Here is a 24,609-nt window from a genome sequence, read left to right as displayed (position 1 = left end):
CAGTAGTGAGGAATAATTATTCCTAGAATAAGCACACCTCCAGATCCATCTAACAAATTATAAAAGCAAGTCCCACAAGGAAGCAACCTAAATGTCCATCGACAGATGAATGGATAAGAAGATGTGGCACATATATACAATGGAATATTACTCAGCCATAAAAATGAAATGGAGGTATTTGTAATGAGGTGGATGGAGTTAGAGTCTGTCATACAGAGTGAAGTAAGTCAGAAAGAGAAAAACAAATACAGTATGCTAACACATATATACGGAATCTAAGGGAAAAAAAAAAAAAGGCCATGAAGAACCTAGTGGCAAGACAGGAATAAAGACACAGACCTACTAAAGAATGGACTTGAGGATATGGGGAGGGGGAGAGTTGAGATGTGACAGGGTGAGAGAGTGTCATGGACATATATACACTACCAAATGTAAAATAGATAGCTAGTGGGAAGCAGCCGCATAGCACAGGGAGATCAGCTCGCATAGCACAGGGAGATCAGCTCGGTGCTTTGTGACCACCTAGAGGGGTGGGATGGGGAGGGTGGGAGGGAGGGAGATGCAAGAGGGAAGAGATATGGGAACATATTGTATATGTATAACTGATTCACTTTGTTATAAAGCAGAAGCTAACACACCATTGTAAGGCAATTATACTTCAATAAAGATGTTTAAAAAAAAAAAAAGCAAGTCCCAGAAGTACCAAACTGTTTCCAAGTAACTTAACTGCATCTCAAAATAAAGCTCACGAAGATTTGTAGGAATATGAAAATATCCCAACAAGGTAAAAATCACAGTGTCTGGTATCCAACAATGACCAGTGACGCAAAGCAGCAGGAAAACCCAACCAAAAAAGAATAATCCATCAGTCAAAATCAATCCACAACTGACACAGATGTTAGAATTAGCAGAGGAGGACATTAAACCAATTATTATTACTATATTCCATACGTTCAAATAGTATAGACATGAAAGATATAAAAAAGACCCAAATCAAACTTCTAGAGTTAAAAACTAGAAAAAGTTGTTTGCTTATGATTGATACATCTTTTGGTATGTTTGTTATCCTTCCTTAAAAACAACTACATAAAAGAAAAGAAAGCGATTTAAAATTCTCCAGTGGGAACAAGGAGAAAGGATTAACATAGAATACTTAAGAGCTCCAGCAGTATTGGTAACATTCTATTTCTTGACATGAGTGGCTTGTTATATTAGTATACTTTAAAACATACACATGTTACATATATGCTTATGTATACATCTAACACTTCAGGATTTTTAGAAAGAAAAAAATTCCTATATATCGACATGTCAATAGTACCTTGTCAGTGGGTGATTGGACTTCAGGCTGTTTTATCAATACTTTCATTCTTTCTACTTTTCTGTATTTTCCAATTTTTAAGTCTGTAGTGATTTTATCAAAACTTTTGACAATTTTTTTTTTAAACTAATCTTCAAAAAGGAAAAAAATCTACCCTAAATTTTTACCTTAATTGCCTACAGAACACTTCATATAAAAGCATATTTTCTACCCCAAAGTCAAAATTTAAATAGGCGCACAATTGTTGATGGCCTAGTTAAATGATGAAGGCATGAAGAAACTTTTTAGAATAATGGAAATTTTTTTTATCTTGATTTGTGTTGGTAATAACACAGTATATATATTTGTCAAAAGTTACTGGACACTTAAAATGAATGCATTTTATAAGATGTATCAATAATTATATTCCAACTAAGTTGATTTTAAAAACTACTATTCCTCAGATATATCAGAAGCAATTAGAAAAGAATACATACAGTACCTACAAATTCCACAGTTTTCACAATGATACTGTTTCTTGTCTTTGTCAAACAGATGGCACATACTGCAATAATATTCTCCAAACAATGTGCTACATTCTTCACAAGTCTGTTGTGCCTAAAAAAAACACGTGTAACTAAAAAATTAGAGTTTACCAAAACATTTTGAATTACTATTTAAATATCCAGAATTTTTATTAATGTACAGTTTTATCTTTACAAGTTTTTATACACTGAAATCCAAGATAAGGCTTACTTTAAGAGCTAAAGAAGTCATACTGGCAATACTCTTGATTAAATTTTTAAAACCACCTTAGGATAATTTTTTTAAAAAGAAAGAAAATAGAAATTTGTGATAAAATCTTACCCGTTGGATTTTTTCACAGTTTATGCACTGCACTTCCTTTACTTTAAAGCGATCTAGCAGATGATCTTCACTGTTATCATGACACAACCGGCAAGAATAAAGCTTGTCACAGCATGGTGCCTAGGCCCCAAGGGAGAAAAACAGTTACAAGAAGCAAGAAAAAACAAGTTTGCAATGCAAAAAGAAATTTCCTTCCTCCTACTCCTTGGAACAAGGTCAAAAGATTACAACCAATAGATCATTTGGTAAACTGACACTAAACATGACATTTCACTGTTTTCCCTTCAACATCTACATTTCTGTATCAAGTTGAACACAACCTTGTAGTTAAAGACAGAAGAACTGTGAAGGATGGAAGTTCCTAGATTGCAAAACTAATCCCACAACACCCTAAACTCATTCTCAGCCTAAATGGCAGGCAGGCAACTTCTACTTAGACATTCCAGATAAATTCATTTACCAACTTCAACCCCGAATTATTAAATACTATAAAGATTATATTTTAGTCCTCTTAAGTTTACTAACCAACAACTATGTATCTGATACTTTAGAAGATGCAATAAACGTAAAAGACAGTCCTTGTTTTCAAGAGCAGCAAAGATTGCCAGTTGTCCAACAAAATCTACTGTCTCCTTCTTCCTGGGCACACGACTGCCCAGCTATACTACAGTTTCCTTGCTGTTACCTGTGACCAAATGACTAAGTTCTTACCAACAGAATACACAACGGAAGAAATCAGGGCCACTCCTGGGCCTGCATATTAAGAAACTGGGCATGCCTCCTCCTCCGTGGCAAAATAATACAATGGAAAAAACTTGTCCCTAGGATGATCATGTGAAACACAGCCTCATTACCAAACTGGATCATTCACCTTGAATTGTTAGGTGAGAAGAAATAAACTCTTTATTCTTTAACTCACATTACTACTGGGTCTTTCTGTTACAGCAACTTAGCCTTACTCTAAGTAGTACATGGAGAAGTCTGCAGGCCAGTAAGGTAACCTGATACTTTCCAGCACACTGTGACCTTTCACATCCACTCATTTCTGAAGACTTCCAATGCCATGACTTCCTATAACATAGCTCATTCCTTTCTTATTTTAACACTCAACTGGCTCCTTTTCTTTCCAATATTACTCTTGTCCTAAATCTTAGTTATCTGCACATCCAACAGTGATAATCCCTCCAATACCCTGAACTCTCAGTTCCCTTTCTCACTTCCAATGGCCTTGTCCTCCAACCCTCCTCAGCCATACCACAAAACAGTGGTTCTCAAACATTTTGGTCTCAACCCCTTTACATATAGTCTTAAAAATTATGGAGGATCCCAAAGAGCTTTTGTTTATGTGAAATTATATCTATTGACACCTACCATATTATAAATTAAAACTTACAGGTTTTTAAAATATTTATTACTTATTTTTAAAATAATAGCAACAAACCAATTACATGTTAACATAAATAACGTATTTTAATGAAAAACAGCTATATTTTCCCCCCAAATAGGTAGATTCTCATATGTGCTTCTGCATTCACTCAGTTTTGGCTGAAGTATATGAAGAAATTTTGGGCTCACACAAATATGTAGTTGGAAGAGGGAGGGGTATTTTAATAACCTTCTTAGAAAATTATGGATATTCTTCTGATACTACACCAAAACTCAACAAATCTTAAGAACAGGTAGTTGCAACATGAAATCTGAAATTCATCAGTGAACTTTTCTCCCTTCCATTGATCTATCTTGCATTGTGAATGGACCTTTTATCCATCCACTGGTCATCTGGAAAATATCAGTTCACTGAATTATGTAGCTCTTCCCAATGTTCCCACATTTGACGTGCAATATCAAAAAATCACATTTGCTAACATCACTAACCATCTTATCAGAAAACTAAGTATTGTGACGCTTTCAAGCTCAGGGGCTAACACAGGTTTTCCAAAACTCTAATTTTTACATGAAAGCTTGAATTTTATCACTGCTGATTGTTTTCCTTGCAATGACAGTCTCACTTCCCTCCTAGTCGAGAAAATGTCCACCAAATACTCAAGTCTGAATAATCATGGTTCAAGTAAAAAAAGGTCCCATTAAAAAAGAAACTCGTTCAGTTCATACTCCAATTGCACAGAGCTTTTCCTCATAACAAGCACCTAATGTAAGCCTGCAAAAGTGCCTGATGAAAACATCCCATTTCAAACATACAAAAAGAAATGTATTCAATAGTTGATATTTTATACAATTAATAATTTTACTGCTTTAATTCTATCAATGACATTCTTAAGTGAAACTGGCTTTTTTTTTTTTTTTTTTAACTATAGGTTTAGTACCGTTCAGTGCCACTGCCTTGATTCATGTTAAGGTGCCAGCAGTTTTAGTCATTAGTTTCACACATGCTAAAAAAGACAAAAATGTCTTAGCAGTACACAGTAGTCTTCTAATGGGCCTCAGGAATTCCCAGGGGTCCCATCACCCACACTTTAAGAGCCACTGCTTAGAACAAGAACGGAATCCTGTTTGTATCTTAATTGCAAGCATTAAATTCTCTGACCACTACCTCCTCCTTTTCCAACTCATTCCGCTTCTTCCATTGCACACACCCTAGTTCCTTCCTTCTCTATTTACATACTCACCGACCCAGAAGCCCAACTCTGCTTAAATCCAATTCTCTCCTACTCAACCTGCATAGGAACACCTAAATATGGCTAAAGCAAAAGCACCCCCACACCGGCTGTTCTCACGTTTAAGTCATAACCCCTAATGAAAAGTGGGCTCTTACTACCATGCTTCCCTAGTCAATTCCTTCATTCTTCCACCGTCTAGGACCGAACACCTAGATGATTATTTCGTATCTTCTCCTCTCTCTTCAAACCTCAAACACCTCTTCTTGCCGCTACACTCTTGCTTATTTCACTATGAAAACAGAAATAATCAAAAGAGAACATTCTCCCACAAACTCTGTCAACCTACTTGCAAATGTACCTCACACTGTCCTTCTGTTACAGTCTACAGTTCATGTTTTTATCTAAGGCCAACTCCTCTCCTTGTACACTGGATCCCATCTTCAGTTTGGCTACTGAGAGACAGGGCTCCTACGGTTTTCCCTCTCCCTCCTGCATGATAAATGTTCTCATTTTGGGGGGTCAGTTCTAAGAATATACATACATGCTGCTACGCCTCCCATCTTTCCCTCCCATGGGGAAAAAAAAAAAATCCCATGATCCCACATCTCCCAACAACCACAGCCTCCATCTTTTTTTTTTTTTTTTGCTCTCTTTTACAGCAAAACTCCAACAATTGTAAATAAAGGCTACGTCCATTTCCACTAATCCCATTCTCTCTTGAATCCACTCCAATCACACTCTGTCCCAACCTCTCCACAGAAACTTTTCTCCTCAAGATCACCAGTGACCTCCTTGCCAAACTTAAAGGCAAACAGCAGCCTTTAATTTAGTTGATTACTTCCTCCTTAAAACTCTTCACTTGGTCTCTGGTATTTAAGGGAAGGGAGGGGAGGCAAAAAAGCATTTGATACTCAGGGTCAACTACCTGAGTGCTATGAAACACAGAGGTATTTGTGTGATTTCTTGGGGGGAGAGGAGAGGAAGACGAGGATACTGAATTCAGTTTCAGACCTGAAGTCTGAAACTCTAACACATCTCAATGGAAATGGAATCACACGGATAGCACTCACTCTCCTTAAACAACACCTGGTGAATGACCACCTTTGAAAGAGCTTTATCCAGTGCAGTGGAGGAATGGTCACCAAACCACCGCCTACAAAAAAGGCTTCAGGTTATCCTTACAGGCCTCATACTTTTTTATGAAACAGGAACTTCTATCACCCATATTTTCCATGTGGGGCATTAACCAGTAGTTTTCTCAGAAGTACTGAGTTATCAAAGAGCAGAGCTAAAATTTGGGGGGTAGGGCTGTGGGACTCCAAAGCTCAAGCTTTCTAAGCAAAATCTTTAAACCGCTTCTTGCAAGAAAAATTAATGAACTTTAATTGGATGGATGCGAATTTTTAAAATTCTAGATTGACTAGGAATTTTTCTGAAACAGCTAAAGTAACAGTATATGCATACTAGACACTCTCCTATACATCATTCCTTATTTAGTGGCAATTACATGACCAGCTTCCTATTACACACATACGTTTCCTCCTTGGCAGGCTTAGGCATACTCACTGACTCTCAAACGAAGCTGGCAAGCTGTAAAACTTACTTACGACAGGAGATGAAATCGTATTCTGATTCTCCACTCGCTTACCCCACTTCGCTTATGTCATCACACACCTGAAAGTGATCCTGGAGAAAAGCCGGCACAGGCCTGAGGCTGCCTCAGTCTACTTCCAGCAGCGAGAGACTAAATGAATGAACCCACTGATAAAGTAACCAATGTGCAAGGCCAGGCTCTTCCCAAGCAAGACGAGCTTTGCTCGCAAAGCACAACACAGGAGACTAAGTGGGGCCTGTGCTCGCCTTGCCAAAAACGTTCTCTACAGCAGGAACCCAGTGAAAGGGGAAGGTATCCAGACAACAGCTTAACCTCAAACTTCAGCCCAAGCCTAAAACCGCCCTGCCTGCCCACCCCGCCCCCAGCCCAGCCCGGCGGAAGCTCTTAGGGGAAGAGCCCACTTAAGTCCTCACCTTCAGGCGACATCCTCTGTCATAGTGCTCGCAGCCCCGCCGTCCTTGCGCTTGACCGCGGGCGCCGTCTTCCCACGCCGAGGCCGCCATCTCCTCCACCTGCCCTCAAATTCCACGGACCCTTCCACCAGGACGAAAGCTACGCCCTGAGAAGCATCGCCGCTCTACCCTACCCCCTCCCGCGTACAGCTTCCACCGGAGCCAAGATGGTGGCTGGGTACGTGACCCGGGGCAACCGGATTTCCGGTTCCTGAGCTGACGGGACGGAAGTGAGGGGAAGCGCAATCTCTGTTGTCGGTGTTAGTTGCTGCCTTCGCCGCTAACGGTAATGACTCTTAGGTTGCCTTCCCTTTTCCCCCCCACTTCGCTACCCGCCCATACCCTGGGCGTGGTTCGGGGCGAGGAGGACCGCAGCGGCGCGGAGACGCCGCTCTCCGGCCGCATCCGCACCTGTGACAGGGCAGCCCCTCCCTCTCCCGGCGGCGGCCGGAGCCTGGAGAAAGGGGCGGAGCTCGGCCCGGCTGCCTGGCTCTGAGCGGGTCCGGCGGGCGCGCCGCCGGCTGCTAGGCACCCAGGCGCTTCTCAGCGCCCCGAGCTCCTTTCTCACGTCCTCATCTCCTTTATTTCCTCTTCATTCCTTCAGTATATATCCTAACATTTACTTTGTGCCAGTCACCAGCTACGCCGTGGGGATCAAAGAGAAAAAACGCACGCCCCACCCTGCACTCAGGGAGCTCACAGACTGGTGCCGAGAAAGATGTTCATCGGGGACTCTGAAATAAATGTAGGATTAGAGCTTTGAGAAGTGCTAGGAAGGAGACGTGTGTGCTCCCGGAGAGCTAATCCTAGAGGGGATCTGACTTAATCTGGCTGTCAGGGAAGGTCTCCCTGGGGAAGCAACGCTTGGGCTGGGAGTTCAGCCTAGGTTAGGGTGCCAGGAGGAGTCAGTGTGCCAAGGCGTGGTGGCGAGGGAACAAGGTGCCTGTACGAAGCGGTGGGAGGGACATGTACCGGCCTCCTAAATGGAAACCGGGCGCCTCGGTGCATCGCTGAATATGACTTGCCTTATTAAAGAGCCAAACCCCTAGAAAATTGTATGAGCAGAGCTGCAGGTTTTGGAAGAAAATATTTCCCTTTGGCTTTCTAACATGATTTCATGTTACCTAAAATATACTGGAAGGTACCGGGAAAGGTAACTATGTTCCCCTTAGCTTTGGAGTTAACTAACGCTTACCCTTTTAATTTTCTTTCAGTTCTGGTATGAGTTGCTAAAACCATGGTGAAATGTTGCTCGGCCGTTGGATGTGCTTCTCGCTGTTTACCGAATTCCAAGCTAAAAGGACTGACATTTCACGTGTAAGATTCTGCTGTAGTTAAGCCAAGTACTTCTGACTGTTAGAAAAAGCAAAAGACAGTTCTACTTAAATCATCAGTTTTGCAGCCAAATGCTCTGCCCCTGAGCTATACGCCCTAGACGTTCAATTTTGAACTTTGGTTCTCAGGTTCTTTTTTTTTTTTTTTTAAACATCTTTATTGGAGTATAATTGCTTTACAATGGTGTGTTAGTTTCTGCTTTATAACAAAGTGAATCAGTTATACATATACATATATCCCTATATCTCTTTCCTCTTGCACCTCCCTCCCTCCCACCCTCCCTATCCCACCCCACTAGGTGGTCACATCAGGTTCTTTTTAAATAGCCTTTTGAGTTGAATTTGAAATGACAGTGATACTTTTACACTTTTATCATTTCGTTTAGAAGCTTAAGATACCTGCAAAGGTATCACAGGCTGATTAACAAAAATATCATCAACCTCATTTTTGCTAATATTATTACTTTGTATTTTAACATAACTTCTAAGAGGTTCAGTGTTGTTTACGTATAGCTTACAATCTGAAGGATCTTTGCCTAAATATATTCTGTCCTTTAGAAATAGATCAAGTTTATGTTGTAGAGAAAAAATATAAATTACAAGTTCAGGATGGTCGTGAACCAAATTACAACCAAGATGGTCCTAATTTAAAATTTTAGTCATTCTTCTGACAGAATAGGAAAGGAGCAATAAGATTTAATAATTATGCATTTGCTAAAGGTTTATTTTGCTGCTTTGGGGCCAGGCACTGTGCTGTGTGCCAGAGAAAGACCTGCTAACTACTTTGCTAGGTATAAGGAAATCAAAAATGAGTATGTGTACCCTACCGTATTCCAAAAAGGATTTGAACCCGCTGGAAAAATTGGAAAAGATATGGTTATTGGCCTCCAGATCTCAAAATAATTCTGATCTCCAGAATTCCAAACTCTGCAGGTGTTCTCTGCATTCATTCACTAAGCATTTATACCCCTGTTTTGTATTAAATGCTGTACTAAGCAATTTTTTTGATGCTGACGGAAGAATGAAAGAGCAAGTGTCTCTGTTCACCTGGGATAAATTCCTCAGATAGGAAAAAGGCCCAAGTGATATTCTTTATCATCTACAGATGAAGAAAAACCTTCAATTGTGGATCTTACTAAAAGGTGTTAAATGTCCTTTGAAACTTTTCTTCTTTATAGTATGATGAAAGATGTAAATGAGGGCCATATGCCTGCAGCATGTTTGGTGGAAAAATCTGACTATGAAAACTGAAAGTTAAGAAAGCATGAGTCATGATGGTTTCCTGAATATCCCAGTTCCCAAGAGTAATACCAAGAATCAATTTAGGCACAGCCTTAATTCAAGTATATATCTATAGTGTTTAATTTTAAAATACTTCTTGTATGTTTTTCTAGATTCCCCACAGATGAAAACGTCAAAAGAAAATGGGTATTAGCAATGAAAAGACTTGATGTGAATGCTGTAGACACTTGGGAGCCTAAAAAAGGAGATGTGTTGTGTTCAAGGCACTTTAAGAAGACAGATTTTGATAGAAGTGCTCCAAATATTAAACTGAAACCTGGAGTCATACCTTCTATCTTTGATTCCCCATCTCACTCACAGGTTTGTTTATGAGATACTGCTTAACCATCATTACCCACTTTTTATGGTACTATTTAAGAAACTTCACCACACTTGCTACCATTTTTATTGTTTGCTTATTAATTTGAAGCCCATGCTTTAAGTTTTTAGATTTGTGAACTGCTGCTTAAGCTTTTGTCATGAGTTGTAGGAGAATTTTACCAGTATCCACTCAGAAATGTCTGTATATTACTAAGGTTTGGTGAAGTGGGCTACCTTAGGAGTTGGTATAGCTCAAGATTCGTGTCTGAAAACTGGAGGAACATGAGAGGGTTGGACTGAAGTTCCAGGCTGGCAGTGCACCTCACACTGCAGCAGAAGTCAAGAGCACAGCCTCTGACAGCCCCGAAGTATACTTTTAGAGCCACACACATTCAAGCTTAAAGCCTAGGTAGGACTAGAAGGTAGAAAACCAAAACAGGAGAAGGAAAGGAGAAGAGAGGTCAGAAAAAGACAAAGGATTGTTGAAGTAAACTCTAGTTGAATTCTGTGTTTTTTCCTCAGTGATGTTAGTGCCGTGGGTGGGCTGCTTCACCCTCAGCATCTCACTTGACTTCGTATACCTGAAAGTGTATTCGCGTCCAGAAACTATAGAGACTGACTGATTCCAGTGTGGAGAATTCAGGGAGAGCCTGTGGGTTCCCACAACAATAGTCGTGAACCTCCATTGAAAGGTGTCTCCTTCCTGACAGCTGGAAACAAGGGAATTAGTCTAGAAGAGTGCCTGCTCCCAGGTGGCCTGGGTCACGTTCGCGGGTGTTCATATTGCAGTACCTGAGCTATCCGGTGGAGACTGCCTCACTTTCTTCCATATTAATAAGTGAACAGTATCTTGTGCAATTTGCTCTCAAGGGTTTGTTTCCTATAGCAGGGAGTCATCTGTAATGTTAAGAGGACCTTAAGAAATATGGACATACTAAATCAAATAAACCATAAATTACTAACTTTCAAAAGCTATTTCCTAATAACACATTTTTTATTATAGGAAATTAGATGATACAATCAAAAAGAAAATTAAAATTAACAATAATCACGTAATCCAGAAATAATATTAACACTCTGATGTGTATCTTTCCAGTCGTTCGTATGTATATGTTTGTATATAAGTTCATCTATGTTCATATATTCTTACAAAATAGAATTATACTGTATATGCTTTTTATTTTTTGCTTCACTCTTTCGTTTTTTCAACATTCATATAGTGCTGGCTGTGTGCCAGGCACTATTCTAAGCACTTTACATATATATTAACTCTTTTAGTCCTCAAAACAACCATAAGAGTTAAATACTATTATTATTCTCATTTAACCACTTGAGAAAACTTAGGCTCAGAAAGCTGGAATACATTCCCCAAGTCACACTGCTGTTAAATGGTAGAGGCTGGATTTGAACCCAGGCATTTTGGCTCCAAAGTTCACTCTCAACTACTGTTTTCCATGATGTTAAATATTTTTCCACAAGGAGACTTCCCTGGTGGTCCACTGGTTAAGACTCCACGCTTCCACTGCAGGGGGCACGGGTTCGATCCCTGATCAGATCCCGCAAGCCATGTGGCATGGCCAAAAGAAAAAAAAAAAAAAGACACGAGGACAGTGTGACAAATGTCCTCTTAAAAATACATATTTTTTCCACAACAATGGCTTTCAAACTTTAGTCTACATAAGTATTATCCAGGGAGCTTGCTTAAAATGCAGAATCCTGTGCCCCTCTCCCAAAGAATTTGATTCAGCAAGTTTGGTTTGGAGTCTAGGAATCGGCACTTTTTAACAAGCACCCCGCATGATTGTGTTGCAGCTCAAGGGATCACGTTTTTAAGAGAAACCTGTATGGAACATCAATTTTTTAACTAAACTTTATAGTGAAGTCAACATATATAAAGGCCCACCATAAAGCTTATACCAATCTGCTCCCCTACTACTTATGCATAAAAGTGTCTGTTCACCCTAATCCTCAATGTAAGTTGTGATTTTAACCTTTGGTAAAATTGATAGGCAAAAATGGCATCTTATTGTTTTAATTTATCTCTGAATATTAGAAAATATTAGAATATGAATATTTCTAATATGAATATTAGAAAATGTGTTTCTGCATTTTTTCATATGTTTATTAGACATTTTTATTTCTTCTCATGTGAATTACTTATTCAGGTCCTCTTCTATTTTCGTCTTTTTCTAAGCTGTTTTGGAACAACACTAGATATTGAGGCTATGAATCATTTAACTGCCATCTATGTTGCAGTTACTTTTTGTTATTTGTCTTTAGCTCACATTATGGGGTTGGTTTGTTTTGTTTGAAATTCAGACTTTTTTTTGAGTAGTCCTATATTTTCTCTTGTGCTATCTGACTTTAGCCTTCCCCTTTAAGATTATGTAAATATTTCCCATGTATTTTTCTACTTCCTCATTGTTTTCATTCTTACATAAATTTTCAGTATATAGAATTTCATTGTGACTTATTATACATAAAGGATATAACTGTTTTTCATAATTAGTTCATTTTTTCATGATTTATAGCCTTTCTCCACTTATTTAGAATGCCACTTTTTATCCTAAAGGCTCTTATCTACATGATCTATTCAGATTTTTCTAAGAGAGTAGTACACTTTTTAAACTATTCTTACTGAGTAGGGTATTTTTAATACTTTGTAGGGTATATCTTCCCTCATTATCACTCTTTTTTTTTTTTTCCAGAAAAATTCATGTTTCCAGATCAACTTTAGAGTTACTCTGGGGAAGTTCCTTTAAAGTACTCTCAGTGAATTTAAATTTTACTGACCTTTAAAAGCAATTTCCATAAAAAGAAATATATTAATTTTACTACATAAAGTTAAGAAGGTTAAAATTTTTCAAAAGGACAGAAAATCTACAATGATTGTTATTAACTATTCTTAACAGGGGAAAAGACAAAAGCTTCATTGTAGGAAAAACTTCACCCTCAAAGCCCTTCCAGTCACCAACCACAATCACCAGCTTGTTGGTGCTTCCTCATGTATCGAAGAATTCCAGTCCCAGTTCATTTTTGTAAGTAAAATTACTTACTGGGCTAATGTTAATATTATTAAGATGACCATGTCCTCTCCATTAGGATTAAGTTTTCAAAATCTTATTGAAAAACTAGGAGTTTAGGTGTTTGAGATTTTTTTTTAATATGTAATATCCAGAAATATTGCTTCCCAGGGCCATTATACTTTATATATTTGCAATAACGATCCACAGGTAGTTAATCTTTTGTTACATAGTTCAAAGAGTGCTTTCACAAGGATATTTCAACCAATAAAATACAATAATTAATTCCTCCCTTTAGGTACTGTAGTTTCTATATGGAAATATCTAATTTAAAAAATAGTTATGTCTTTAGGTTTTCTTAAAGGACAGTCGTACACACACAGTATTGAAGCTTTATTCATCTCATTGCCTGTTGATGTTAGAACCAGGCCTGGAATCCGGATCTGTTTTACTGTCTTGATTACTATAGCTTTATAATAATTCCTGAAATCTGACAGTGTTAATCTTCCAACTTTGTTCTTTTTCAAAGTTGTCTTGGATATTCTGGGTCCTTGGCATTTTCATATGAATTTTAGAATTACTTAGTAAATTTCTACAAAAATCCTGGAGTTTTGACTGGGATTATGTTGAACCTACAGATCTATTTGGGGAGAATTGACCTCATAATAAGACTATTTTAAGTCTTCCAACCCATGAATTCATTGTATCACTTCATTTATTTAGACCTTTACATTCTCTCAGCAGTGTTTTGTAGTTTTCAGTGTACAGGTCTTTCACTCCTTTTATCAGATTTATCCCTAAATATTTTACATATTTGGATGCTATTATAGACAGTGTTGTTTTATTTACTGTTAATGTGGGGAAATAAATTTACTATTTTTTTTAATTTTTTTTTATACAGCAGGTCCTTATTAGTCATCCATTTTATACACATCACTGTATACATGTCAATCCCAATCTCCCAATTCATCACACCACCACCCCCACCCACCGCTGCTTTGCCCCCTTGGTGTCCATACGTTTGTTCTCTACATCTGTGTCTCAATTTCTGCCCTGCAAACTGGTTCATCTGTACCATTTTTCTAGGTTCCACATATATGCGTTAATATACGATATTTGTTTTTCTCTTTCTGACTTACTTCATTCTGTATGACAGTCTCTAGAACCATCCACGTCTCAACAAATGACCAAATTTCGTTCCTTTTTATGGCTGCATAATATTCCATTGTATATGTATAACACATCTTCTTTATCCATTCGTCTGTTGATGGGCATTTAGGTTACTTCCTTGACCTGACTACTGTAAATAGTGTTGCACTGAACATTGGGGTGCATGTATCTTTTTGAATTATGGTTTCCTCTGGGTATATGCCCAGTAGTGGGATTGCTCGGTCATATGGTAATCCTATTTTTAGTTTTTTCAGGAACCTCCATACTGTTCTCCATAGTGTCTGTAACAATTTACGTTCCACCAACAGTGCAAGAGGGTTCCCTTTTCTCCACACCCTCTCCAGCATTTGTTGTTTGTAGATTTTCTGATGATGCCCATTCTGACTGGTGTGAGGTGATACCCCAATGTAGTTTCGATTTGCATTTCTCTAATAATTAGTGATATTGAGCAGATTTCATGTGCTTCTTGGCCATCAGTATGTCTTTGGAGAAATGTCTATTTAGGTCTTCTGCCCACTTTTGAATTGGGTTGTTTGTTTCTTTAATATTGAGCTGCATGAACTGTTTGTATATTTTGGAGATTAATCCTTTGTCTGTTGATTCGTTTGCAAATATTTTCTCCCATTCTGAGGGTTGTCTTTTTCTCTTGTTTATGGTTTCCTTTGCTGTGCAAAAGCTTTTAAATTTCATTAGGTCCCATTGGTTTATTTTTGTTTTTATTTCCATTACGCTAGGAGGTGGATCAAAAAAGATCTTGCTGTGATTTATGTCAAAGAGTGTTCTTCCTATGTTTTCCTCTGAGAGTTTTATAGTGTCCGGTCTTACATTTAGGTCTCTAATCCATTTTGAGTTTATTTTTGTGTATGGTGTCAGGGAGTGTTCTAATTTCATTCTTTTACATGTCGATCTCCAGTTTTCCCAGCACCACTTATTGAAGAGACTGTCTTTTCTCCATTGTATATCTTTGCCTCCTTTGTCATAGATTAGTTGACCATAGGTGCGTGGGTTTATCTCTGGGCTTTCTGTCTTGTTCCATTGATGTATGTTTCTATTTTTGTGCCAGTACCATACTGTCTTGATTACTGTAGCTTTGTAGGATAGTCTGAAGTCAGGGAGTCTGATTCCTCCAGCTCCGTTTTTTTCCCTCAAGACTCCTTTGGCTATTCAGGGTCTTTTGTGTCTCCATACAAATTTTAAGATTTTTTGTTCTAGTTCTGTAAAAAATGCCATTGGTAGTTTGATAGGGATTGCACTGAATCTGTAGATTGCTTTGGGTAGTATAGTCATTTTCACAGTATTGATTCTTCCAATCCAAGAACATGGTATATCTCTCTATCTGTTGGTATCATCTTTAATTTCTTTCATCAGTGTCTTATAGTTTTCTGCATACAGGTCTTTTGTCTCCTTAGGTAGGTTTATTCCTAGGTATTTTATTCTTTTTGTTTCAGTGGTAAATGGGAGTGTTTCCTTAATTTCTCTTTTAGATTTTTCATCATTAGTCTATAGGAATGCAAGAGATTTCTGTGCATTAATTTTGTATCCTGCAACTTTACCAAATTCATTGATTAGCTCTAGTAGTTTTCTGGTGGCATCTTTAGGATTCTCTATGTATAGTATCATGTCATCTGCAAACAGTGACAGTTTTACTTCTTCTTTTCCAATTTGTATTCCTTTTACTTCTTTTTCCTCTCTGATTGCCGTGGCTAGGACTTCCAAAACTGTGTTGAATACTAGTGGTGAGAGTGGACATCCTTGTCTTGTTCCTGATCTTAGAGGAAATGCTTTCAGTTTTTCACCATTGAGAATGATGTTTGCTGTGGGTTTGTCGTATATGGCCTTTATTATGTTGAGGTAGGTTCCCTCTATGTCCACTTTCTGGAGAGTTTTTATCATAAATGGGTATTGAATTTTGTCAAAGGCTTTTTCTGCATCTATTGAGATGATCATATGGTTTTTATTCTTCAGTTTGTTAATACGGTGTATCACATTGATTGATTTGCGTATATTGTAGAATCCTTGCATCCCTGGGATAAATCCCACTTGATCGTGGTGTATGATCCTTTTAATGTGTTGTTGGATTCTGTTTGCTAGTATTTTGTTGAGGATTTTTGCATCTATATTCATCAGTGATATTGGTCTGTAATTTTCTTTTTTTGTAGTATCTTTGTCTGGTTTTGGTATCAGGGTGATGGTGGCCTCATAGAATGAGTTTGGGAGTGTTCCTTCCTCTGCAATTTTTTGGAAGAGTTTGAGAAGGATAGGTGTTAGCTCTTCTCTAAATGTTTGATAGAATTCACCTGTGAAGCCATCTGGTCCTGGACTTTTGTTTGTTGGAAGATTTTTTATCACAGTTTCAATTTCATTACTTGTGATTGGTCTGTTCATATTTTCTATTTCTTCCTGGTTCAGTCTTGGAAGTTTATACCTTTCTAAGAATTTGTCCATTTCTTCCAGGTTGTCCATTTTATTGGCATAGAGTTGCTTGTAGTAGTCTCTCAGGATGCTTTGTATTTCTGCGGTGTCTGTTGTAACTTCTAATTTTCTTGATTTGAGTCCTCTCCCTCTCTTTCTTGATGAGCCTGGCTAATGGTTTATCAATTTTGTTTATCTTCTCAAAGAACCAGCTTTTAGTTTTATTGATCTTTGCTATTGTTTTCTTTGTTTCTGTTTCATTTATTTCTGCTCTGATCTTGATGATTCCTTTCCTTCTGCTAACTTTGGGTTTTGTTTGTTCTTCTTTCTCTAGTTCCTTTAGGTGTAAGGTTAGATTGTTTATTTGAGATTTTTCTTGTTTCTTTAGGTAGGCTTGTATAGCTATAAACTTCCCTCTTAGAACTGCTTTTGCTGCATCCCATAGGTTTTGGATCATCGTGTTTTCATTGTCATTTGTCTCTAGGTATTTTCTGATTTCCTCTTTGATTTCTTCAGTGATCTCTTGGTTATTTAGTAACGTATTGTTTAGCCTCCATGTGTTTGTGTTTTTTACGTTTTTTTCCCTGTAATTGATTTCTAATCTCATAGCATTGTGGTCAGAAAAGATGCTTGATATGATTTCAGTTTTCTTAAATTTACTGAGGCTTGACTTGTGACCCAAGATGTGATCTATCCTGGTGAATGTTCCATGCACACTTGAGAAGAAAGTGTAATCTGCTGGTTTTGGATGGAATGTCCCATAAATATCAATTAAATCTATCTGGTCTATTGTGTCATTTAAAGCTTCTGTTTCCTTATTTATTTTCATTTTGGATGATCTGTCCATTGGTGTACTGAGGTGTTAAAGTCCCCCACTATTATTTTGTTACTGTCGATTTCCTCTTTTAGAGCTGTTAGCAGTTGCCTTATGTATTGAGGTGCTCCTATGTTGGGTGCATATATATTTATAATTGTTGTATCTTCTTCTTGGATTGATCCCTTGATCATTATGTAGTGTCCTTCCTTGTCTCTTGTAACATTCTTTATTTTAGAGTCTATTTTATCTGATATGAGTACTGCTACTCCAGCTTTCTTTTGATTTCCATTTGCATGGAATATCTTTTTCCATCCCCTCATTTTCAGTCTGTATGTGTCCCTAGGTCTGAAGTGGGTCTCTTGTAGACAGCATATATATGGGTTTTGTTTTTGTATCCATTCAGCAAGCCTGTGTCTTTTGGTTGGGGCACTTAATCCATTCACGTTTAAGGTAATTATCGATATGTATATTCCTATGACCATTTTCTTAATTGTTTTGGGTTTGTTTATATAGGTCCTTTTCTTTTGTGTTTCCCAGTTAGAGAAGTTCCTTTAGCATTTGTTGTAGAGCTGGTTTGGTGGTGCTGAATTCTCTTAGCTTTTGCTTGTCTGTAAAGCTTTTGATTTCTCCATTGAATCTGAATTAGGTCCTTGCCTGGTAGAGTAATCTTGGTTGTAGTGTCTTCCCTTTCATCACTTTAAGTATATCATGCCACTACCTTCTGGCTTGTAGAGTTTCTTCTGAGAAATCAGCTGTTACCCTTATGGGAGTTCCCTTGTATGTTATTTGTCGTTTTTCCCTTGCTGCTTTCAGTAATTTTTCTTTGTCTTTAATTTTTGCCAATTTGATTACTATGTGTCTTGGTGTGTTTCTCCTTGGGTTTATCGTGTATGGGACTCTCTGCACTTCCTGGACTTGGGTGGCTATTTCCTTTCCCATGTTAGGGAAGTTTTCGACTATAATCTCTTCAAATATTTTCTCTGGTCCTTTCTCTCTCTCTTCTCCTTCTGGGACCCCTATAATGCGAATGTTGTTGCATTTAATGTTGTCCCAGAGGTCTCTTAGGCTGTCTTCATTTCTTTTCATTCTTTTTCTTTGTTCTGTTCCACAGCAGTGAATTCCACCATTCTGTCTTGCAGGTCACTTATCCATTCTTGTGCCTCAGTTATTCTGCTATTGATTCCTTCTAGTGTAGTTTTCATTTCAGTTATTGTATTGTTCATCTCTGTTTGTTTGTTGTTTAATTCTTCTAGGTGTTTGTTAAACATTTCTTGCATCTTCTCGATCTTTGCCTCCATTCTTTTTCCGAGGTCCTGGATCATCTTCACTATCATTATTCTGAATTCTTTTTCTGGAAGGTTGCCTATCTCCACTTCATTTAGTTGTTTTTCTGGGGGTTTATCTTGTTCCTTCATCTGGTACATAGCCCTCTGCCTTTTCATCTCGTCTATCTTTCTGTGAATGTGGTTTTTGTTCCACAGGCTGCAGGATTGTAGTTCTTCTTGCTTCTGCTCTCTGCTCTCTATTAAATAAATTGACTTTTGTGTATCGATCTTGTATCTGTCAAACTTGCTAAACTCACATATTAATTATCAAAGCTTTTTTTTAGAGGTTATCAGATTTTCTACATAGACAATCATGGTGTCTGTCATTAAAAACAGTTTTAGGGTATTCCCTGGCGGTCTAGTGTTTAGGACTCCACGCTTGCACTGCCGAGGGCCCAGGTTCAGTTCCTGGTCGGGGAACTAAGATCCCACAGGCCATGTGGCATGGCCAAAAAAAAAAAACAGTGTTAATTCTTCCTTTCCAGTATGAGTGCCTTTCATTTCTTTTTCTTGCTTTATTGCACTACCTTGAACCTCCAAGGTTATGCTGAAGAGAAGTACTGAGAAATGATCTTTATGCTTTGCTCCTGATTTTAGGAGGAATTTGTTCTGTTTTTCACTATTAAAGATATTCATATGGTATTAAATATGATGTTAACTGTAGGTTTTTCATAACTGCCCTTTATCAGATTGAGGAAGTACCTTTCAATTTTTTTCTTTCAGTTTTATTGAGATATATTTGATATATAGCCCTGTATAAGTTTAACGTGTACAGTAATGTTTTGATTTACACATATCAGTAAGTGATTATCACAGTGAGTTTAGTGAACATCCATCATCTCATATAAACAAAATTAAAGAATAGAAAAAAAATTTTTTTCTGGTGATGAGAAGTCTTAGGATATACTCTCTTAACAACTTTCATATGTAACATACAGCAGTGTTAATTATATTTGTCATGTTGTACATTATATCCCTAGTACTTATTTCTCTTATAACTGGAAGTTCTTACCTTTTGACTGTCTTCATCCAATTCTCCCTCCTCCTGTCCCCTGCCTCTGATAACCACAAATCTGAACTCTTTTTCTATGAGTTTGTTTGTCTGTTTTTGAAGTATAATTGACCTACAACATTATGTTATTTCTTGTTATACAACATAGTGATTCCATATTTCTATACATTTCAAACTGATCACAATAAGTATAGTTACAATATGTCACCATACAAAGATATTACATAGTTATTGACTGTATTCCCAACACTTGTACATTTCTTACCTTTGACTCATTTACTTTGTAACTGGAAGTTTGTTCCTCTTAATTCCTCACCTGTTTCTTTCCTCCCCACCCCCTCTAGCAATCACCTGTTTGTTCTCTGTATCTACAACTCTGTTTCTGCTTCATGTTTGTTCATTTGTTTTGTTTTTTAGATTCCATCATACAGTATTTGTCTTTCTCTGTCTGACTTAAATTCACTTAGCATAATACCCTCTACGTCCATCCATACTGTTACATAGGAAGTGCCTTTCTATTCCTACTTTGCTGAGAATTTTTATCAGAAAGGAATGTTAGTTTTGTCAAATGCTTTTTCTGTGTCTGTTGAGACATCATTTGGGTTTTATTTTTTAGTTTGTTAGTGTGATTAGTTACATTGATTGATTTGTTTTTATTTTTTTTTGGCCACACCACATGGCTTGTGGGATCTTAGTTACCCCACCAGGGATTTGAACCTGGGCCCTCAGCAGTGAAAGCAGAGTCCTAACCACTGGACCACCAGGGAATTCCCCAATTAATTTCTTAATGTTAAACCAGCCTTGCATTCTGGAATAAACCCTAGTTCTTCATGATGTTATCCCTTTTATATATTGTTGGATTAGATTTAAAATTTTGTTTAGAATCTTTCTGTGTATGTTCACAAAGAATATTGGCCTATAGTTTTCTTTCCTTTGAATGTCTTTGTCTGGTTTCAGTATCAATAATGCTAACCTCGAAGAACAAGTTAGAAAATATTGCCTTATTTTTCAATTTTCTAGAAAAGTTTGTATAGATTTGCAGTTATTTCTTCTTTAAATATTTGGTAGAATTCCCCAGTAAAACATCTGGGACAGTAATTTTCTTTGTGGGAACGTTTTTTGGTTTTTGTTTTTTTGTTTTTTTATTTTTGGCTGTGTTGGGTCTTCGTTTCTGTGTGAGGGCTTTCTCCAGTTGCGGCGAGTGGGGACCACTCTTCATCGCGGTGCGCGGGCCTCTCACTGTCGCGGTTGCGATGCGCAGGCTCAGTAGTTGTGGCTCACGGGCTTAGTTGCTCCGCGGCATGTGGGATCTTCCCAGACCAGGGCTCGAACCCATGTCCCCTGCATTGGCAGGCAGATTCTTAACCACTGCGCCACCAGGGAAGCCCCTGTGGGAACGTTTTTTAAGGAGCTTGTTATCTTCCAAGGGATTTGTCCATTTTATTTCAGTTGTCAAGTTTATTAGCTTAAAATTATTCAAAACATTTCCTTATTTTTTCAATATCTATAGAATCTGTAGTGATACCATCTGTCTCATTTCTGGTATCAGTAATTTGTTTCTGTTCTCTTTTCTTGCTGATCAGTCTGCCTAGAGATTTATCAGTTTTATTGATCTTGTCAAGAACTAGCTTTCACTGATTTTTCTCATTTTTCTTTTTTGTTGTTGTTTTTATTTTCTACTTCACTGATTTCCACTCATCTTTATTATTTCCTTTTACTTATTTCAGTAAAATATGCTCATCTTTCTAGTTTCTTAAGATGGAAGCTGAGGTCATTGATTTGAGGCTTCTTCCTTTCTAATGTTAGCATTTAGTGATATTAATTTCTTCTTAAGTATTGCTTTAGCGGCATTCCACAAATTAAATGTGTTTTCATTTTCATTTAGTTCAAAATACTTCCAAATTCCATTTTGATTTGTTCTTTGATCCATGGGTTATTTGGAAGTGTGCTATATAGTTTTCAAATATTGGGGAATTTCCCCGATATCTTTCTATTATTAATTTCTAACTTAATTCTTTTGTGGTCAGAGAATATACATTATGTGACTTGAATGCTTTTAATTCTTTTTTTTGAGACTTATAGCCTACAATATGGTCTGTCTTGGTAAACGTTCTGCATGCATTTGCAAAGAATGTATAGTTTGCTGATGTTAGCCAGAATGTTCTATAAATGTCAATTAGGTCAAATTGATAATGTTCAAATCTGCATTCTTAATTAATTTCTGTCTACTTGCTCTATCTTTTATTGAGAGAGAGCTGTTAATCTTCTAGTATAACTGTGGATTTGTCTCATTCTCCTTAAATTGTCAGTTTTTGTTTGTTACATTTTGCAGCTGTTATTAGGTACTAAATATTTAGTATTCTTACGTCTTGATAAATTAACCCCTTTATTTTTAAGAAATGGCCTTCTTTATCCCTGGTAATATTCATTGCTCTGAAGTCTACTTTGTCTGATGGTAATATATCCACTCTAGTTCTCTGTTAGTGTTATTGTAGTATATCTTTTTCAACTCCTTTACTTTCAACCTGTTTGTGTCTTTTTATCTTTAAAGTGCTTTTTTCTATGCAGCATGTACTCTTGGGTCTTGATTTTTTTAATATAACCTGATAATTTCTGCCTTTTAATTGGATTATTTAAACTCTATACTTAATGTGATTATTACATTACTTTAAATTTTTTTATATCACATGACTTAATGTGATATGGTTTGGTTTAAATCTGTCATCTTACTTATTTCCTGTTCCATTTGTTCTTTGTTCTCATTTTCTTCTTTTTTTGCCTTCTTTTGGATTAACTGAATTTTTTTTACAATTCCATTTTATCTCCTCTTTTTCACTCATTAGCCATAACTCTTTGATAGTTGCTTTTAGGTTTATAGCATCCATCTTTAATTTACCACAGGCTACATGATAAGTGATATTATTCCACTTAGCATATAGCATATAAATCTTATCATAGTATACTTTATTTCTCCTCTCCAACCTTTTCTGCTACTGCTATCATACATTTCACTTTACACATGCTATGAACCCCACACTACATTTTATTATTTTTGTTTAAACAGTAAATTATCTTTTAAAGAGATTTAAATAATAGTAAATCTATTATTATATATTATTTATTATGATAATAAATCTATTAAATTTATTATAAATAAATTTAAATTGTAAGTTTTATGTCCAGGTATCCTATTTGATTCTTTTTTAATATATTTCATGTCTCTGCTTAACTTTTAAACATATATAATACAGTTTTAATAACTTTGTTAATTCCCTTGTCTGCTAATTCTAACATTTGTGAGTTCTGGGTTGGTTTCTATTGATTGGTTTATCTCTTATTATGGCTCGTATTTTCCTGCTGCTTTGCGTGCCTGGTAAATTTTGAGTGCCGGATTTTACTTCGCTGGATGTTGGATAGTTTTTTGTCCTGTTTTCTTGAGCTTGGTTATGGAGTTTGGTTATTTGGGAACAGTTTGATCCTTTCAGGTTTTGCTTTGTTAGGCAGGACTAAAACAGTGCTCAGTTGCGGGCTGTTTGTTCTCCACCACTGAGGCAAGACTTCTGTATACTCTACTCAGTGCCCCATGAATCTGGTCTGGCTGGTGGGAGTAGTGTCTATGCCCCGTGAGCTCAGGGCACTCCTGATCTTTTCTGGTCACTCTTTCCTCAACCTCGAGCAGTTTCCTACAAGGAAATACTTGAGGGGGAGCCTGTGAAGATCTCCAGCGTTCTCTCTCTATGTAGCTCTTTCCTCTCTAATACTTTGCCCTATGAACTGTAGCCACCTTGGTCTCCCTGGATACTTTGCACTATCTCCTCAACTCTATCTACCAAGCTCTACCTGGGTTTCCTCCCCTTACACTGAGGCCTAGAACTCTCTCAAGGCAGTAAGCTGGGCAATCATAGGACTCACCTCTTTGTTTCCCATCTCTCTGCAGTATCTGCCTTCGTTGCCTGATGTCTGTTTATCTTCAAACATTTTTACATCTTTTGGCCTTGTGTTGGGGTTTTTTTAGATAGGAGTCAGTCCAGTCTGTGTTATCTCATCTTGGCTGAAAGCAAAGTCCTCTTCACTAATTTTAATTTTAAGTAACAGCTTTTCAAAATTACTTTATGTTACATTTATAAGATATGTCAGTGTTGTTTTTGGATGAAGAAAAGTCTACCCAGCAGACATAAACATAACCACAATAAATACTGAGAACTTAAATTATCTCTTTAAAACCCCAAGACCAGAGTCCTCTCTAAATCCATAACACCCAGCCTGAGGACCTGCTTCAGTGCTCCTTTCCTGTCATACCTTATAAAGTGAAATATTCATCAAAATAAAGCAATTCAGTTAAAAGTTTAAAAATTTAAGTTTTTGTGATAGGTAAAACTTAAACTTAGCAGCTCCACACTTAGGGACCAAAAGCTGTATAGTCATTGTGAATGTCATGCTGTTCATAAGCAGATACCTACCTCCAGGTGAGAAGTACTTCCCATCCACAGGATTCTGTACTCCTCATGTATGCCTGGCCTTAGACAAAGAGGGAGGCCCTAGGCACCTGAAATAGTGTTCTACCCCCATCCTCTTCCTATGTTCTTTAAACCTTTTAGTATCACCAACTTAAAGATCTTCTCTAAGTATAGTAAGTGGAGAAATAGCTGAGGCCTAGTTATAATTTTTTATCTCACTGCTTGTCTGTCTGGTTTAATAACTTGGTGTTTATGTTTTTAGGAACATAGCTACAGTGTGATGGACAGTCCAAAGAAACTTAAGCATAAATTAGATCAAGTGATCAGCGAGCTAGAGGATACCAAGAAAAGTCTGCAGAATGTTTTAGGCCGACAAAGACATTTACAAAAATCACTGAGGAAGACAATCAGGGAATTAAAGGATGAATGTCTCATCAGCCAAGAAACAGCAAATAGACTGGAAGCTTTCTGTTGGGAGTGGTGTCGGGAGAGCATAGAACAAGACTATATTTCATGAAATAATTTCATGTTATGTTCTACCTAAAATTGTTATTGGTACAGCTTTTCAGAAAATGATTACCATCATTAAATAATATCCGTCATTT

The 24,609-nt window shown here is 37.3% G+C and overlaps 2 protein-coding genes across 5 annotated transcripts in view; one reads left to right on the top strand and one right to left on the bottom strand.

Annotated features, from left to right (window-relative positions):
- Positions 1–6,952, bottom strand: part of RCHY1 (ring finger and CHY zinc finger domain containing 1) — a 15,937-nt gene extending 8,985 nt beyond the window's left edge. The window contains exons 1-3 of the mRNA XM_007165549.3: positions 6,814–6,952; positions 2,168–2,287; positions 1,803–1,918 (exon numbers count right to left, since the gene is read on the bottom strand). Coding sequence (XP_007165611.1) covers positions 1,803–1,918; positions 2,168–2,287; positions 6,814–6,903 — 326 coding nt within the window. The 5' untranslated portion in view covers positions 6,904–6,952. The remainder of the gene's footprint in view (positions 1–1,802; positions 1,919–2,167; positions 2,288–6,813) is intronic.
- Positions 6,895–24,609, top strand: THAP6 (THAP domain containing 6). 4 transcript variants are annotated; one of them, XM_057546794.1, is made up of 5 exons: positions 6,895–7,030; positions 8,067–8,169; positions 9,581–9,788; positions 12,701–12,826; positions 24,267–24,609. In XM_057546794.1, exons 2-5 carry the CDS (start codon positions 8,090–8,092, stop codon positions 24,519–24,521), a joined length of 669 nt encoding a protein of 222 aa, XP_057402777.1. In that variant the 5' UTR covers positions 6,895–7,030; positions 8,067–8,089; the 3' UTR covers positions 24,522–24,609. The 4 variants fall into 4 exon arrangements, with proteins under 4 accessions (XP_057402777.1, XP_007165608.1, XP_007165610.1 ...); XM_007165546.3 differs by having other exon boundaries at positions 7,003–7,138; XM_007165547.2 differs by lacking the exon at positions 6,895–7,030 and adding an exon at positions 7,241–7,597.

Source organism: Balaenoptera acutorostrata, chromosome 5 (assembly GCF_949987535.1).
Source record: "Balaenoptera acutorostrata chromosome 5, mBalAcu1.1, whole genome shotgun sequence".
Lineage (NCBI taxonomy): Eukaryota > Metazoa > Chordata > Mammalia > Artiodactyla > Balaenopteridae > Balaenoptera > Balaenoptera acutorostrata.
This window is presented reverse-complemented; position numbering and strand designations above follow the sequence as displayed.

Coding starts and splice junctions, on each gene's coding strand:
- THAP6 (XM_057546794.1), top strand. CDS start 8,090: ATGGTGAAATGTTGCTCGGCCGTTGGATGTGCTTCTCGCTGTTTACCG. Junction 9,789..12,700: donor ATTCCCCATCTCACTCACAG/GTTTGTTTATGA, acceptor TATTCTTAACAG/GGGAAAAGACAAAAGCTTCA. Junction 12,827..24,266: donor TCCAGTCCCAGTTCATTTTT/GTAAGTAAAATT, acceptor TTATGTTTTTAG/GAACATAGCTACAGTGTGAT.